Source organism: Pagrus pagrus, assembly GCF_965226575.1.
Source record: "Pagrus pagrus genome assembly, chromosome: 13".
In the NCBI taxonomy this organism is placed as follows: Eukaryota; Metazoa; Chordata; class Actinopteri; order Spariformes; family Sparidae; genus Pagrus; species Pagrus pagrus.
This window is the reverse complement of record NC_140197.1, coordinates 28,635,386-28,650,426: the sequence shown is the minus strand read 5'-3', so window position 1 is coordinate 28,650,426 and position 15,041 is coordinate 28,635,386. Positions and strand designations below refer to the sequence as shown.

Sequence of the window (15,041 nt, the reverse complement as noted above, 5' to 3'; positions counted from 1 at the left end):
TTTAAAACCTTCATTAATTCAGCTCACATGATGCAAAACATTAAAAATTACTAAACAATATTCCAGCAGAGGACACAGAGAGTTTAAGGAACATGAGGGTTATAAGTTTATCTTTATTTTTAATATCACCAAAATAGCTTTTTAGTGTGTTCACCAGTTTTCACATTACACTTTTTGTTGTTGTTTGCTGTTGATTTTAGTGTTTAAACAGTAATAAATGTTTGTAAAATTTAAAATAAAGTGAATTTGTCTTCTGTTTGTTCGATCGTGTTTCACTCACTGCACATAAACATCTGCGCCACCTCGATATAGCTGCTAGATTAAGACAATAAAACAACAAGCAGGATTTTTTGTTGTTGATTTTATTGATATGAAGTCAACATACATCCACTACAACAATACAAGCAACTCACGCTGCACCACTTCATATTAAAAGCCACAACGTGTAGGATTTAAACATTTCTTACTGTGGAAATGTTTTTACACCCGACTGAGACGGAAAATGTCCTTCAGAGGGAGACTTTTTTACTCTGATACTCTGAGTACATTTCAGAGCCTGTACTCTATTACTTTTACTGGAGTAAAGAAGCTGAATCAGCGCTTCTACTTTTACCAGAGTCGTATCTACCACCTCTGAATAAGAACAAGTTTTGGGTTGCCAGGTTGTAAAAAAGAGATTTGACCGGAGCTTCTTCTTCTGAAATGCTTTAATGGCACCTGATTGGATGATTAGCTCCACCTGTTTCTGTTTCCTGTTTTATTTTGAAGGTCTCTCCTCATGTGTCATGTTTTTCTTTTCACTTCCTCCTTTTTTCCTCCTCACCTGTGTTTCATTAGTTAATCAGTCCCTGTCTATTGAAGCCTGTGCTGTTTACTTCCTGTTCGTCAGTCCTGTGTTCCTGTCTGTTATCACAGCACTTCCTTGGTTTGTATTTTATTTCATTTCTGCATTTTTCACATTTCTTTGTTCTTAGATCTGCCTGCTCCTTCTGTTTTTGTTGCCAACCCGCTCTCTGTGCTTGGACTTGTTGTATTTTGTATTTATTGGACTTCAGTTTAAACATGTTCCTGTGTTGCGTTTCTACACATCGTGGCTTTAAATGAGGGAATAAGCACATTCAGTTAAGAGTATGTTGAACACTATCTCAGCTCAGACCTCCTCCTCTTCACGGTTCACTCTCCGCTCTCTTTCGCCTGGTCGAAGACAGAATGAGAGACGTTATTATCGAGGTCATCAGTGTTAATAAGCTGCGGTGTGTTTTCCAGGAGCTGACTCACCTTCCCCATGTCACGACTCTTCACTTTCATCTTATTGATCTGGGACTCGGCGATGTCGGCTCGCTCCTCCGCCTCCTCCAGCTCGTGCTGCACCTTCCTCAGCTTGGCCAGGTGAGTGTTGGCCTGCTCCTCCTGTCAGATGACAAATAACTGATTTATTAAAAAAATCTCCACATGTGAAGATAAATAAAGTTTTTACTCGCAGGAAAAAGTCGCTCACAGCTTCTTCAGCCTGCCTCTTGTACACTTTGATCTTCAGCTGGAATTTATCCACCAGCTCCTGAAGACGCATCAGGTTCTTCTTGTCCTCCTCAGACTGAAGATAAAATAGATTACAGCTGATTGAACACAGTGGGGGAATGTAATCAAGTACATTTACTCAACTTCTATACTTACATACACATTTAAGGGTATTTGTACTTATTTATACCTCTACTCCACCACATCTCTGAGGCAATTATTGTAGTTTTTACTCCACAACATTTCTCTGACTGCTTAACTTACTGGTAACTGTTCAGATTACAGATTATTGTATCTTAAAATGTGTTGATTTTGAATGTTTGTGATAAACTGAAGGATGAAGTGTTGAATTCTCCTTCTAAAGCTCAATAAGCTCTCTTGGATTAGCTGGAAAGTTCATGGTCACAAAGATGAAAATGGAGATTAAGAGATTTGTGGTTCTCACAGGAGGAGAGCCACGTTACAAACATATGATGCATTGTAACATAAACCAAACAGTATATAAAGTAGTTAAGATGAGCTCAACCTCAGGGTCCAGACACACCAGACCGATATCAAGGAACTAGCGATGACAAAGGCACCTATCACCTGTGTCTCGGCCAGAAAGCTGCACATGAACGGCCAACAAACTCCAAAAAACACTCGAAAGACTGTGGATGTACAACCTGTTATAATGGTTTTGCTTCACTGAAGAGCCAATCAGACTGATTTCACAGTGATATTACTTAAATAAAGGATCTGAATGTTTCTTCCACCACTAAAACTAAAACTTCACCTGTTTGTATGAGAAGGAACCAGGTGTGTCGGCGTGTACCTGATAGGTGAGCTCCTTGATCCTGCGCTCAAGTTTACGGACTCCTTTCACAGAATCAGAGCCGTGTCTTTGTTCGGCCTCGAGCTCGTTCTCCAGCTCCCGCACCTGGAAAAACAGCAGGTAGATTAAATATTTTTTAATTGATTGTAAAGATAGAAGAAGCTCTGGTCATCCTGTGAGATCCAACACAAGTTACCCTCGCTTCCAGTTTCTGAAGCTGCTTCTTGCCGCCCTTCATGGCGAGGTTCTCGGCCTCGTCCAGACGCTGCTGCAGGTCTTTCACCGTCACCTCCAGGTTCTTCTTCATCCTCTCCAGGTGAGCGCTGGTGTCCTGCTCCTTCTTCAGCTCCTCGGCCATCATGGCAGCCTGTAGTGAGTAAAGTAGTGAGTTAACTGCTGTTTGTGCCGGTGATGGAGCAAAGTCCAGAGATCCAGACTCTCACATCAGTGATGGCCTTCTTGGCTTTCTCTTCAGCGTTCCTCGCCGCTTGAACGCTGTCGTCCATCTCACCCTGGATGTGAGACAGATCGGCCTCCAGCTTCTTTCGACTGTTCAGCAGCGAGGTGTTCTGTAAGAGTCGTATATTTGTAGATGAAGGTTAAATATTTAACACATGAACAGTTGCTGATAAAACTCAGGTGTGTTCTCACCTGTGAGTGGAGCAGCTGCACCCTCTCGCTGGCGTCCAGCAGCTCCTGCTCTGCCAGCTTGCGGCTCCTCTCCGTTTGCTCCAGAGCAGCTCGGATCTCCTCCATCTCCGCCTGCATCAGGTTGCTCCTGCGCTCCGTCATGGCGACCTGCTCCTTCATGTCCTCGCTGTTTCTCACGGCGTCGTCCAGGTGAATCTGAACCTCCTGCACAGAGAGAGAAAACAGTGTTAACAAAGCAAAACCTCCTCAGCGTTAACATGCTCCTCTGTTGTTTTTCTCACCTTCAGCTGGACCTGCACGTTCCTCAGTTGTTTCTGGGACTCGGCCGCCTGCCTGTTGGCGTGGCTCAGCTGGATCTCCATCTCGTTCAGGTCTCCCTCCATCTTCTTCTTCACTCTCAGGGCGTCGTTCCTGCTGCGGACCTCGGCGTCCAGGTTACTCTGCATGGTGTCGATGATCCGCTGGCTGTTTCTCTTCAGCTGCTCGATCTCTTCGTCCTTTTCGTTTATCTTCTTGTCCACCTCAGACTTCACCTGGTTCAGCTCCAGCTGGACTCGCAGGATCTTGGATTCATCATGCTCCAGAGAAGCCTGAGTGCAGATGTGAAATTAAGTCATGTTGACAACAGATAATTGAATATTTGTAATTTAGAGATTTTTCTTTTTCTTACCTCCGCTTCCTCCAGAGCAGCCTGGGCCTCCAGCTTCTCCTGTTCAGCCTGTTTCTTTGACTTCTCCAGCTCATGGATGGTTTTTCCCGTCTCTCCCAGCTGCTCAGTCAGCTCCAAGATTTCCTCTGATAAAACAACACGTTTGTATCATTTCACTGCATTTAAAAACATCCCTTATGCATTAAAGACGCTCGCTGACGTACGTTGCAGGTTTTTATTTTCCCGTTTGAGCGTCTCGAGCTGTTCGAGGCATTCCTCGAAGGCGTTCTTCATCTTGAAGTTCTCGGTGCCCAAAGAACGAACCTCTTTAACAGACGACTCCAGCTCGGCCAGACTCTCTTCGTGTTTCTGCTTCCACTCAGACAGAATCTACAGGATCAGAAATCACAGTTAAACACTCAAAACTAAACTATTTCTGTCAAGTTAATTAATCTGTTTGGATTTTGAGGTTTTGCCGTGAGGTCTCCAAACCTTATCAAAGTTCCTCTGCTTCTTGTCCAGGGCAGCTGCAGCAGCATTCGACCTCTCCACATCCATCATTAAGTCCTCCACCTCTCCCTGCAGACGCTGCTTCGTCTTCTCCAGAGAGGAACACTTGGAGTTAACGGCTTCGACGGCTTCTTCAGCATCCTGCAGACGCAGAGCCAGCTTCTTCCTGCAGGAGAACACACGTCGTCAGATCTCATTAGATCATCTTGTTTTGGACTGGTGTGGAGGTTTTTTTTCTCACTTTGCCTCCTCGAGCTCTTCGGTGCGTTGGATGGCGTCCGTCTCGTATTTGGTTCTCCACTGAGCCACGTCGCTGTTGGCCTTGGAGAGGCAGCGGTGCAGCTCAGCTTTGGCCTCCTGCTCCTCCTCGTACTGCTCTCTGAGCAGCTCGCAGTCGTGTCGGGCCGATTGTAAACCGTGAGCCAGGGCGTTTTTAGCCTTCAAACAAATAACAGAACCATCATAAACTTTTAGCAACACCCTCAAACTTTTTATCGTGCTCATCTCTTCTGTTAGACTTTACCTTAACTTCCTCCTCGTGAAGTCTTTTCAGCTCCTCAATCTGCTGGATGAAGGCTTGTTTTCCTCGAGTTAGCTGCGTCATTAACGATTCTTTCTCCTCCAGCTGACGAGACATTTCAGCTGCACGGAAAGTGTTAAAACGATTAGAAGTGTCTCGTCTGTTAGTTTTATGTGACTCCTGGCTCAGAAATGATCGAATCCTTCTCACCATTTTCTGTCTGCAGTCGAGCTCTCTGACTCGAGAGGTCGTTGATGAGCCTCTGATGCTCCTCCTCTTTGGTTTTCACCTCATTCAGTTGATCTTCGAGTGAACGGCACATCTTCTCTAAATTAATCTTTAAATTCAAAAGACAAAAGATGGAAGTTGTTATGTTTTTACATGTAACTGAACATAAAAATCCTGAATTTTAAAAACCATCACCAACCTTTGCTTTGGCCATGGCCTCCATGTTGCTCGCCAAGTCGTCCATCTCCAGCCTCAGCTCGCTCTTCTCCTTCTCCAGCTTCTGTCGGACTCTCTGGATGTTATCCAGCTGTTCTCCCATCTCGGCCACACTGTCGGCATGTTTCTTACGCAGAGCGGCAGACGTGGCCTCGTGCTCCAGCGAACTCTCCTCCAGCTCCCTGCGCAGTTTGAGGAACTCGGCCTCCCGCTTCTTGTTCATCTCGGCCTGAGCGGCGGTGGCTCCTCCGGCCTCCTCCAGCCTCTCGGTGATCTCCTCCAGCTCTCTGGACAGATCGCACCGCTGCTTCTCCACTTTGGCTCGAGCCGAGCGCTCGGCCTCGATTTCCTCCTCCAGCTCCTCGATTCGGGCCTGCAGAAAAGACGACGACGTATAAAACATCCACTGAAGTAGTTTGTGATATCAACTCAAACCCTCAGCCAGTGACTGAACTCTTCACCTGGAGCTCTTTGATTTTCTTCTGGAGCTGAACACTGAGAGCTTGTTCGTCTTCGACCTTCGTCTGCAGCTGCGACAACTCAAAGTCTTTCCTGTAAAGTGAAGTGAAACTTGTTTGTTTAAACGACTGCAAGTTTAGAAAATGCAACAGTTATTGAAAAATACAGATGTGCTAAGAAATCTATTCAAGTGTGCTGGCTCAGTTCTGAATAAACTTTATTGGCATTGACAAACAGGACGGGTGAGACCTGTTAAACCAGGTATTTTTCAGGGTGAACTGACTTCTTCAGCTTCTCGTCCTGCTGCTGCTTCTCGTTCTCCAGATCCATGATGGACTCCTGAGCCAGTTTCAGGTCGCCCTCCAGCTTCCTCTTGGCTCGCTCCAGATCCATACGGACCTTCTTCTCTTGTTCCAGCGAACCTTCCAGCTAAAAAATCACACAGACTCTTGATTACATCTGAACAGCAGCACTACAGGATACTGTGTCAGCCTCTCCGGTGTGGACAGTGGCTCACCTCGTCCACCTGCTGCTCCAGTTTGGTTCTGGCTTTGGTCAGAACGTTTATTTTGTCCTCCTCTGACTGCAGGTCGTCCAGAGTCTGCTGATGAGCCTCCTGCAGCGCTTTCTTCTCCTTCGACAGCACGGCAATGTTTTCGTCTTGGCTCATGATTTCTTCGGTCAGGTTCTTCACCTAAAGTCATTATTAAAAACTGATGTAGCCACTCCTCCTTCAACATGAAGATACAGTGAGCATCTCACATGACATTACCTTGTTTTCAACGGCATGTTTCTCCTTCTCCACTTTGGCTAAGGTGAGCTCCAAGTCGTCGATGTCTCTCTTCAGTTCAGCGCACTCGTCCTCGAGCTTCCTCTTCTTGGCAGTCAGCTCAGCGTTCACCTCCTCCTCGTCCTCCAGTCTCTCCATCACCTCCTTCAGCTTGGCTTCCAGCTGGATCTTGCTTTTGATGAGGCCTTCACATCTCTCCTCTGCATCCAGGAGGTTATCTGCCTCCTGATATCAAGTTTGTGCACCAAGAATTAAAGTTCAACACTTCAAAAATGACGATCATGCAGACCATGTGGTATAACTTACTGTTTGAACTTGAAGGTGGAGATCGTTCTTCTCTTGCACAATGGAAACCATTTTCTCCTCGAGTTCCCTCCGCCGGTTTTCTGATTTGGCCAGATCTTCTTTGAGCTTCGTGAAATCCACCTTCATCTGGGCCATTTCCTTCTCAGCCTCAGCGCTCTTCAGGAGAGGTTTGAGCTTAAAATAAAGCTTCATCCAAGGCCAGTGTTTCACATTCATGAAGGAACGGAAGTTATACTGGATGGTGTAGATCGCCTCCCTGTCAGAGGAAAACTTGGATGAGTTTAAGCCTCTTTGACTGTTTGACCCCAAAAATCGAAATGATTTAAATTAAAATAAAAGTGAATGTCTGTATGAAGCGGGCAGCAGGTGGTAATACAATGAGATGAAGTTTGATGTAGTTAAAATAAAGAAAATAAAAACAAGACAAGCCTTCTTTCATGCTAGCCGCTCTGTGATGCTTTGAGCTAATGTCAGCATGGTGCATTATTATCGATCCCACTGCTTTTCTTGCCAGAACCACCCTAAACAGCCTCTGATTGGTTGCCTTTGTTGGTTTACGTTCTCTATGCTCAACTCAAACTTGTTGTGTAGCACTGGTTATTTCTGTTTTCTTGTGGGTTTCCCCAGTAAACACACCAACCCATTCGCCTCTCTCCCAGTCTGCTGTTGCTCCTCTCGGGGTCACTCAACTACCAAAGCTGCTCTTTGCGACGAGCGTGTTGGTGTGTTTGCCAGGGAAACCCAAGCTTACATGTGAATGTAAAGTTGCAGCTTTGAGGCAGTTAATGTGTTTACTTTCTGGCCACCATCTTCTGGTACTCCAGCCGAACGAGGTAGGCGCGACACAGCGCCTGAGTGGACGACACAACCTGAGCTAACCGCTCATCTCTCATTTCCTCCAGCGCTCCCAGCAGACCAGCTTTAAAAAACACCTGAAATAAACGAAACGTAATTATTTATCTGTGCAGCTCATTAACTCTTAATTTCTTTTCCCATTCAGCCAGTGTGCTGGAACAAATGAAAAACCTTAGTGTGTCCAAACTTGTACTGAGAGTGATCCACGTCGATGGAGCCCAGAAGTTTCTCTGCAGCTTTTTTGTTATCCATAAACTGTCCCTCTGGAACGGCACTGGGATTCAGAATCCTGTATCTGCAGGGTGAATAAACAGGTCTGAGTATGACACCAAATTATTATGAATTATTTAAAAGAGAAGCTTTATTTACCTCTGTTTGAAGTCTCCGTAGAGGATTCTGCTTGGAAATCCTTTCCGACAGATCCGGATGCCCTCCAGCACGCCGTTGCAGCGTAGTTGGTGGATAACCAGATGGTTTTCCATCTCACCTATGATGAAGGCAATAATTAGTTTATTTGATGTTTTTATATTACGGTATTATGTGATAATGAGAGGATTAATCTACCTGGTGTTTTGGTCTCATTTGGTATCAAGCACCGCACAAAGTGAGGATGAGTGGTTCTCAGATTAGTCATGAGCTTCCCGAGATTCTCCTGTAAGAACATTTAATTGAACTGTCAAATAGTTTTGAACCTGAAAAGTTTATTTCTCATGTTCAGAAGACAAACTTCACCATACAGAAGGATTACCATGAAAGTAGGTTCAGACTTTTATGTCCCTCAGCCCAGTCTCATGTGTAATAGGTCCACCAATCCACTAGAGGTCAGCATGTGAAAGTGACGTTTGGCTTGCATAGATGTGAAAAGTACAAGTGCGTATGAAGGGGCAGGACCATCAGTGGGATATAAAGACGAGACCAGGAGGTAGTAGTTTTGTTTGTGCAGGTTAGTATGTCGCTTTAGCTTAAAGTAGAGTTTTTGGTACGATGGAGAGATACAGAATCTTCAAGTGTTTTAAAATGATAAAATGGCCGTCCATCTTCTTTCAGCATCTTACCCTGAACAGCGCTGACACAGTTTGGAAAGATGCTCCCTTCTTCTTGGCTCCTTTTTTAGTTCCTCCTGCAGCAGCTTCTGCATTAATGACACATTTAAAACCAACATACATGAACTGTTTCTCATTTACTACAATATATTTCCATATTTGCGTCCATAGACAGCGAATCAACTGCAACCAAAGGTATTCATATTTAAAACTTCAGGTAAAACCCCCGTGGTTAACAGACTGAACTTGCCATCCGTTCCAGAGAAGGTTGCGTACAACATGGACAATATTTTGACGGACGACTTCTGGTAAAGCTGCACCACAGACTCGCTCAGAGGGTCTTTGTTCTTCTCCAGCCAGCCGCTGATGTTGTAGTCCACAGTGCCGGCGTAGTGCATCAGAGTGAAGTGAGCTTCAGGTTTGCCTTTGACTGTTTTGGGCTTCAGGAAGCAGTTGTTCTTCCCAAGATGTTGGTCGTACAGTTTGTTCTTGAAAGATGAGTCTGTTGATTTGGGGAACATGCACTCTTCTTCAAGGATGGAGAAGATCCCCATCGGCTGGAAAACAAACCATTCTCACTGATAACATTATCAAATTTGAACCACTTCATTCCACTGAGGGTAATATTTAAAATTACCTTTTCAATGAGCTCAATGCAGGCGGCCAAATCCATACCAAAGTCGATGAACTCCCACTCAATCCCTTCCTTCTTGTACTCCTCTTGCTCCAACACGAACATGTGGTGGTTGAAAAACTGTTGCAGCTTCTCGTTGGTGAAGTTGATGCAGAGTTGCTCCATGCTGTTGTACTGAAGACAAATGAAGACCATATTTGAATAAACATATATAATATATTGAACCCCTTGGGAAAAAAATACAATACAGACTTTGAACACCCACTTCAAAGATTTCAAAACCGGCGATATCGAGGACACCGATGAAATGTTGTCTGGATTGTTTTGTATCCAGCTGGTGGTTGATTCGTACGACCATCCACAAAAACATCTTCTCGTAGACGGATTTTCCGAGGGCACCGATAGAGTTGTACACCTGCAAAGAGGGAAAGTTAAAGACTATTTTCTCTTCAGTATACAGTTCAGTGTACACCAATCAGCAAAAATATTAAAGGTCCAATTTCTAAGAATTCCCAACTCGTCAAAAACTGATTCTTTAGGATGGCGGCCGACCAGACCTACAATCCTAAAGCATCGGTATTTGACAAGATGGGAACAAGACACAAAAATCAACTTTTTCACGAATTGGACCTCAACTTTTACTTTTAAGGTCCCACGTTTGACCTTAAAAGGACCAATGGATGACCATCAGTCCTGGACCTCCTCCCTATACCGACTTGTCTCTCTTTAGATTACATTGCCTGACTTCCTTCTTTGCTCCTTCAATCCACTAGGGATCACCGAGCAAGAAAACGTACATATGAGTCACAATAAGAGTCAAAATAAGCTGCTTTCACAGTCGACCTACATGATTGTTTTTCTAAGGATGGGCTGGCAAAAACTGCTCAGGAATGGCCCAACACCTGATAAAGACCTCAAGAATTCGGATCCCAATCTCATGGATCATCCATGTGACAAATCTGATCCATTGAGGTCCCACCATGAATCGGTTTTGGTTCTGGTGGTGTCCGGCACCAGGGCATTGGTGGCTGAGTCCTGTTGGTTGCTAGAATAGGGCTTGCATGGATTGGACCTTGTTTTGGCACGTCCCACAAATGCTTGATTGGATTGGGATCTGGGGAATTTGGAGTCCAGGTCAACTCCTTGACCTGATTGTCCTTATTGGGGGGCGACTGCCATTAGGGAGTGCTGTTTCCTTGAGCGGTGTACTTGATCTGCGATGGTGGCTGGGTGGTACGTGTCAAGTGGCATCAATATAAATGCCAGAACCAGAAGGTTTTTGAAGTAACATGATCAAAAGGTGTTGTATGGTGGTAGAAGTAGAAATATTTGTCTTACCTGCTGCACATTTTGTCCTTTGGTAACATACTCATTTCCAACCTTTACTCTGGGATAACACAGAGCTTTCAGCAGATCAGCAGAGTTCAGGCCCATCAGATATGCTGCTTTATCAGCTTCTACAAAAACAATAACACATTTTATCCACATGATTTATTTTGGATGTATTTTCAGAAGCTCTGCAAAGGAGGATATGATTGTAGTTCTGTTTCTGCCCAATGCCATTGGACCAAAGGAAAAATCACTCAACTTATAATTCAATAGATGGTAGTGAAGTTCAATAGTGACAACAGCAGCATTGCTAATTATAAAATGAATTGGCTTCCTTCACTCATATGACAGTACTAATGTGGATGGATGATCCTCACCCTCGGTGCCATCTGGCTCCGCCTGCTCCTCCCGCTGCTTCTGCTTGAACTTCATGTTCCCATAATGCATCACAGCTCCAGTCAGCTTGTAGATGGACATTTTCTCTTCAGCGGTGAAACCCAGAATATCGAAGGCCTCCTGTGTCGCAAAACAGGCAAAATTCAGACATAAAGCTGCAGTAAAATGACTGATTTTAACGGAGTCGACTCACGTCTGTAGCCATCAACTCCTCAGCGTCATTTATGCTTTTGACACTGATTTCCCCCTGACTGACGAAGGCGAAGTCGTATGGATTGGTGGTGATGAGAAGCAGATCTGAAGGGAAATAAATCAAGTTGATATATCTTTTGTTTGGATGTCTGTGTCAGAGTTAAAACAATAATAAATCAGATTACCGATCAGTTCAGGCTTCTTGTTGCAAGTCAGCTGATAAAAAATATGATAACTCCTCTCAGCCGCCAGCTGAAATGTCACTCTTGACTTCTCCAGCAAATCTTTAAGGACAAAAAAAAGGCAAATTTAACTTTATTTACGCCAACGTTATTGGTCTCCATTAACATTCTGTACATAATTTAAATAAACTTACATGTTTCAATATCTGCAGATGCCAGTTTACCACTTGTGCCAAAGTGTATTCGAATGAATTTACCCTATAAAACAAGACAAACAACATCTGAGTCTCTGTGTTGGTTGATCAAATCAGAATGAAGTCCCTCAGGCTGACTCACAAAACGAGAGGAGTTGTCGTTCCTCATAGTCTTGGCGTTCCCGAAAGCTTCCAGCAGAGGGTTGGCCTGGATGATCTGATCCTCCAGAGTCCCCTGTCCAAGAGAAAACAAGTCAATCTGACACTTTCTCTTGAAAACAATAACTGTGACTCCACCAGATGTCAAAGGTCGTCCCAAACTCACCTTCATTTTAGTACTCGCTTCCTTCTTCTTCTCAGGAGAAACTGCGATTGTCGCGAAATACTGAATGACACGTTTGGTGTTGACGGTCTTGCCGGCACCGGATTCTCCGCTTAACAAAAACAAAAGCACATTTATTTTTAAAACCGTTTTATGCTTAACTAGCCTGTTGATTTATATACAATATTTGCTACACTTACGTGATAAGTATTGATTGATTTTCACGATCTGAAAACATAAAAGAAGATGGTGAGACAAGAATCTAATCATTAAGTTAGCATTGATTTTAGGTGGCTAACATACCAGTTAGCATGAATTGGTAGGCGTTATCAGACAGGGCGAAGATGTGAGGGGGAACCTCCATCCTCTTCTTCCCTCTGTAGGCTCGGACCACCTCTGGGTTGTAGACCGGCAGCCATTTGTAGGGATTCACGGTCACACAGAACAACCCAGAGTACGTCTGCATGGAGAAGATAAACATTGGTAGCCCTGCTAGTGGCCATTTTGATCAGACAGTCGGTCCACCTGTTTGTTCCAGACTGTATTAACCCAACAACTATTTGATTGATTGCTTTTTTTTTTGCACAGGCATACATGTTCCCCTGAGGATGAATCCTATTGAATTTCTTGATCATCTGACTTCATTTAGCGCCATCATCAGGTGACATTACCATCGGCCTCAGCTGTGCTTTGTGTTTAGTGCTACAACAACACAACAAACAGTTAGGAAGGAGGTATTAGCTTAGCTTTTACACTTTAGCATTAACCCATGCCTTCATTAACAGTAACAATTTGTGTGCGTCTGTCTGTTAAGTAACTGACGTTCTTGAAATAAAATTGTTATTGAACATTGCATGTCATGTAACATTAGCCTAATACACATGGACAGGAAAGCAAGAGTCCAAAAACAAAGCAAGCTAGCTAGTAATTTAGTTCTACTCAGATGCAAGCTAATAATATAGTAATTAGCGTAATAAGCAGTTGGTTAAAGGAGCTTAGCTTTTACATTTTAGCATTAACACAAGTCTTCATTAACATTAACATTTAGTATCCGTTTGTTGAAATTACTGACATTATTCTTGAAATAAAGTGGTACCTTCACATCGCACGTAACGTTTGCTTAACACGGGTTAGGGTTAGAAAAACAAACTGACAAACTATATGTTTTAACTGAGTGATTATCAGAAAGGTTAATGGTGTCTGTAGGTCACAGTGGAATTAAAAAGAGGTTGCTGTTTACCAGGAATACAGACTGAACATTAACACGTAACAGATATTAACACATTAATATGAATTTTTATAAATGATGGTTTGATCCTTACTGTCACTGATAAACTGAGAGCTTCACATAACCTTTAAAACAAATCTTGAAGTAGCCGGGCCTTTTAATTGCTCACTTTTTGTCAGAGTAAATCAATTTACTCAGTCCAATAAATCAAAACATGAGCATTCATCTGTGTTGACAGCAACTCCACAGGGAACAAAATGTCTCCTTTTCAGTCGCTCAATAAATCAGCAGCAGGCTTCACTTCAGGCCAGATGGCAGTTAAAAATACTGTTCAGCCGGCTTCAGACACAGTGTGTTCATGCATATTAAAGATTTTAATCTTCCTCGGAGAAAATATTGTTATTCAAAGATTTACATTTAGAAAACAATGGATTGTTTTATTTATTGTTACTTTTGTGTATTTCTGTCAACTGATCTGCAATTGAGGTGGTAAAAGGAATCAAAAGTCTTTGTCTAAACACAACTTTAATGGTGCATCCAAATACATGTTTTATTAGTTTAAATATCAGTTTTAGTCGAGGGACTTTTTCTTTGACTTGACAGTAGCCAGGCTGTTAGCTGAAAAAGTCAAGTTTTGTTGGAGTCATATTCTCAGAAAGACTCACGTAGATCATCCACGCTGCGTATCGTTCCTTGAGGTTGAACAGCACCGCAGGTTCGTGAAGGTGCGTCATCATCACCATGTCCTCAATCTTATCAAACTTTGGGGGGTTCATGGGAAACACTTGGTCGTCCCTGACGGTTAAAGTCTGGAAAACAAAACAAAAAAAACAGAATATGATGCTTTAAAGTTACTGTCGGACAAATATGGATCCAAAGGACACCAAAAATTGCATGCACACCATCATTCCTGAACTTTAAAAACATGATTTGAATAAAATATGACTCTCTTGGAGAGTGAAGCATCATTCAAAGCTTCAGGGAAAGACTGAATGTCTCTGTTGAGAAGCCTGACTAATAAAAAACCTGATGATTTTTTTTATGGCAGGTTTCACAGACAGACCCTGAAGCTGCGTAAAATCCCAGGTTATAAATTCCTGCTTGGACATCCCATATAACAGAATTGACCGCCTGTGTTCAGCGTCTAATAAAAGGTCAGTTTATCAGCGTAACCCTTCAGTGAACCCACTCTGTCATCCACCGTCTTGACAGTGACTTTGCCGTCATCCCTGTCCTGGATCTCAGCCTTGACATACAGGTCTTTGTCGTCGCTGACAAAGCACGCCGTCTTGTTGTCGAACTGGCGCGACTGAGCCTCCGTCCTCTCCCGCTCGGACTTACGGAGGAACTGGGCAGCCGGCCCGAAGATCGCCATTTCCCCGTCTGTGCTCATTTTGTCCTCCCGAATCAAAGACGAGGAAAAGAAGCACCAACATCAGCACATTTTAAATTGTTTTATGCAGTGGATAATGCCTGAAATTGGATTCAGAATCCCATTATACTTACTGCACCAGGAAGTTCAGGAATAAAACTGGACTAAAAGTTGAAACAGAAGTTTTTGGGCACAGAGAATAATCCTGCACAGTCGCTGTCGCACGCCAAAAGGATTGTGGACTTACCCTCTTGATTACGCTGCGATAACAAACATGACCGTCCCTTTTTATATCTCACCATTGTCCTTGGTGTGAAGCCTCCTTCCTTTACATGGGCATGCAGTGGTGGAGCTACACGAACCTGTTGCTAATCAGGGATAAGAATGGATCTAATTAAGCACAAGATGTTATATATAGAAGACAGTGACACCACAGACTGTCATGTTTTAATGAACCATAACACGATTTCTGAATTCATTGGTAAAAAAACAGAATAAGGAGACTGTGTGAGACGTTTATGAGTTTAAGTTGCATAATAGCATAGTAATATAGTGTGACAATGAATGCATTTCTTTACGGATGGAAAACGGCACCATTAACATGAAAAAATAGCGAATTTTCCACTGTTTTAT

General features: G+C 43.4%; 2 protein-coding genes across 3 annotated transcripts in view; one reads left to right on the top strand and one right to left on the bottom strand.

Annotated features, from left to right (window-relative positions):
• Positions 1–886: 886 nt before the first annotated feature.
• gas7a (growth arrest-specific 7a) overlaps positions 887–15,041 on the top strand; it is a 52,271-nt gene continuing 38,116 nt past the window's right edge. Inside the window, exons 1-2 of one of the 2 annotated variants that reach the window (XM_084370432.1) lie at positions 887–925; positions 1,267–1,389. The gene's annotated coding sequence lies outside the window, so the exon portion shown is untranslated. The remainder of the gene's footprint in view (positions 926–1,266; positions 1,390–15,041) is intronic. The other variant, XM_084370433.1, reaches the window with a different exon arrangement.
• Positions 1,025–14,429, bottom strand: LOC311267382 (myosin-4-like; the record flags this gene model as incomplete). Its single annotated transcript, XM_084370431.1, has 39 exons — positions 1,025–1,194; positions 1,279–1,410; positions 1,499–1,594; positions 2,333–2,437; positions 2,529–2,699; positions 2,776–2,901; positions 2,984–3,187; positions 3,265–3,573; positions 3,654–3,778; positions 3,857–4,022; positions 4,125–4,308; positions 4,384–4,580; positions 4,666–4,784; positions 4,873–4,999; positions 5,090–5,479; positions 5,568–5,658; positions 5,849–5,994; positions 6,083–6,259; positions 6,338–6,580; positions 6,662–6,917; positions 7,457–7,593; positions 7,688–7,811; positions 7,886–8,003; positions 8,081–8,168; positions 8,572–8,648; positions 8,810–9,116; positions 9,197–9,367; positions 9,459–9,608; positions 10,532–10,650; positions 10,900–11,038; positions 11,112–11,215; positions 11,296–11,394; positions 11,487–11,550; positions 11,629–11,721; positions 11,812–11,920; positions 12,009–12,036; positions 12,112–12,268; positions 13,702–13,845; positions 14,226–14,429. The coding sequence occupies 39 exons, from the start codon at positions 14,427–14,429 to the stop codon at positions 1,174–1,176; spliced, it is 5,817 nt and encodes a 1,938-aa protein (XP_084226557.1). The 3' UTR covers positions 1,025–1,173.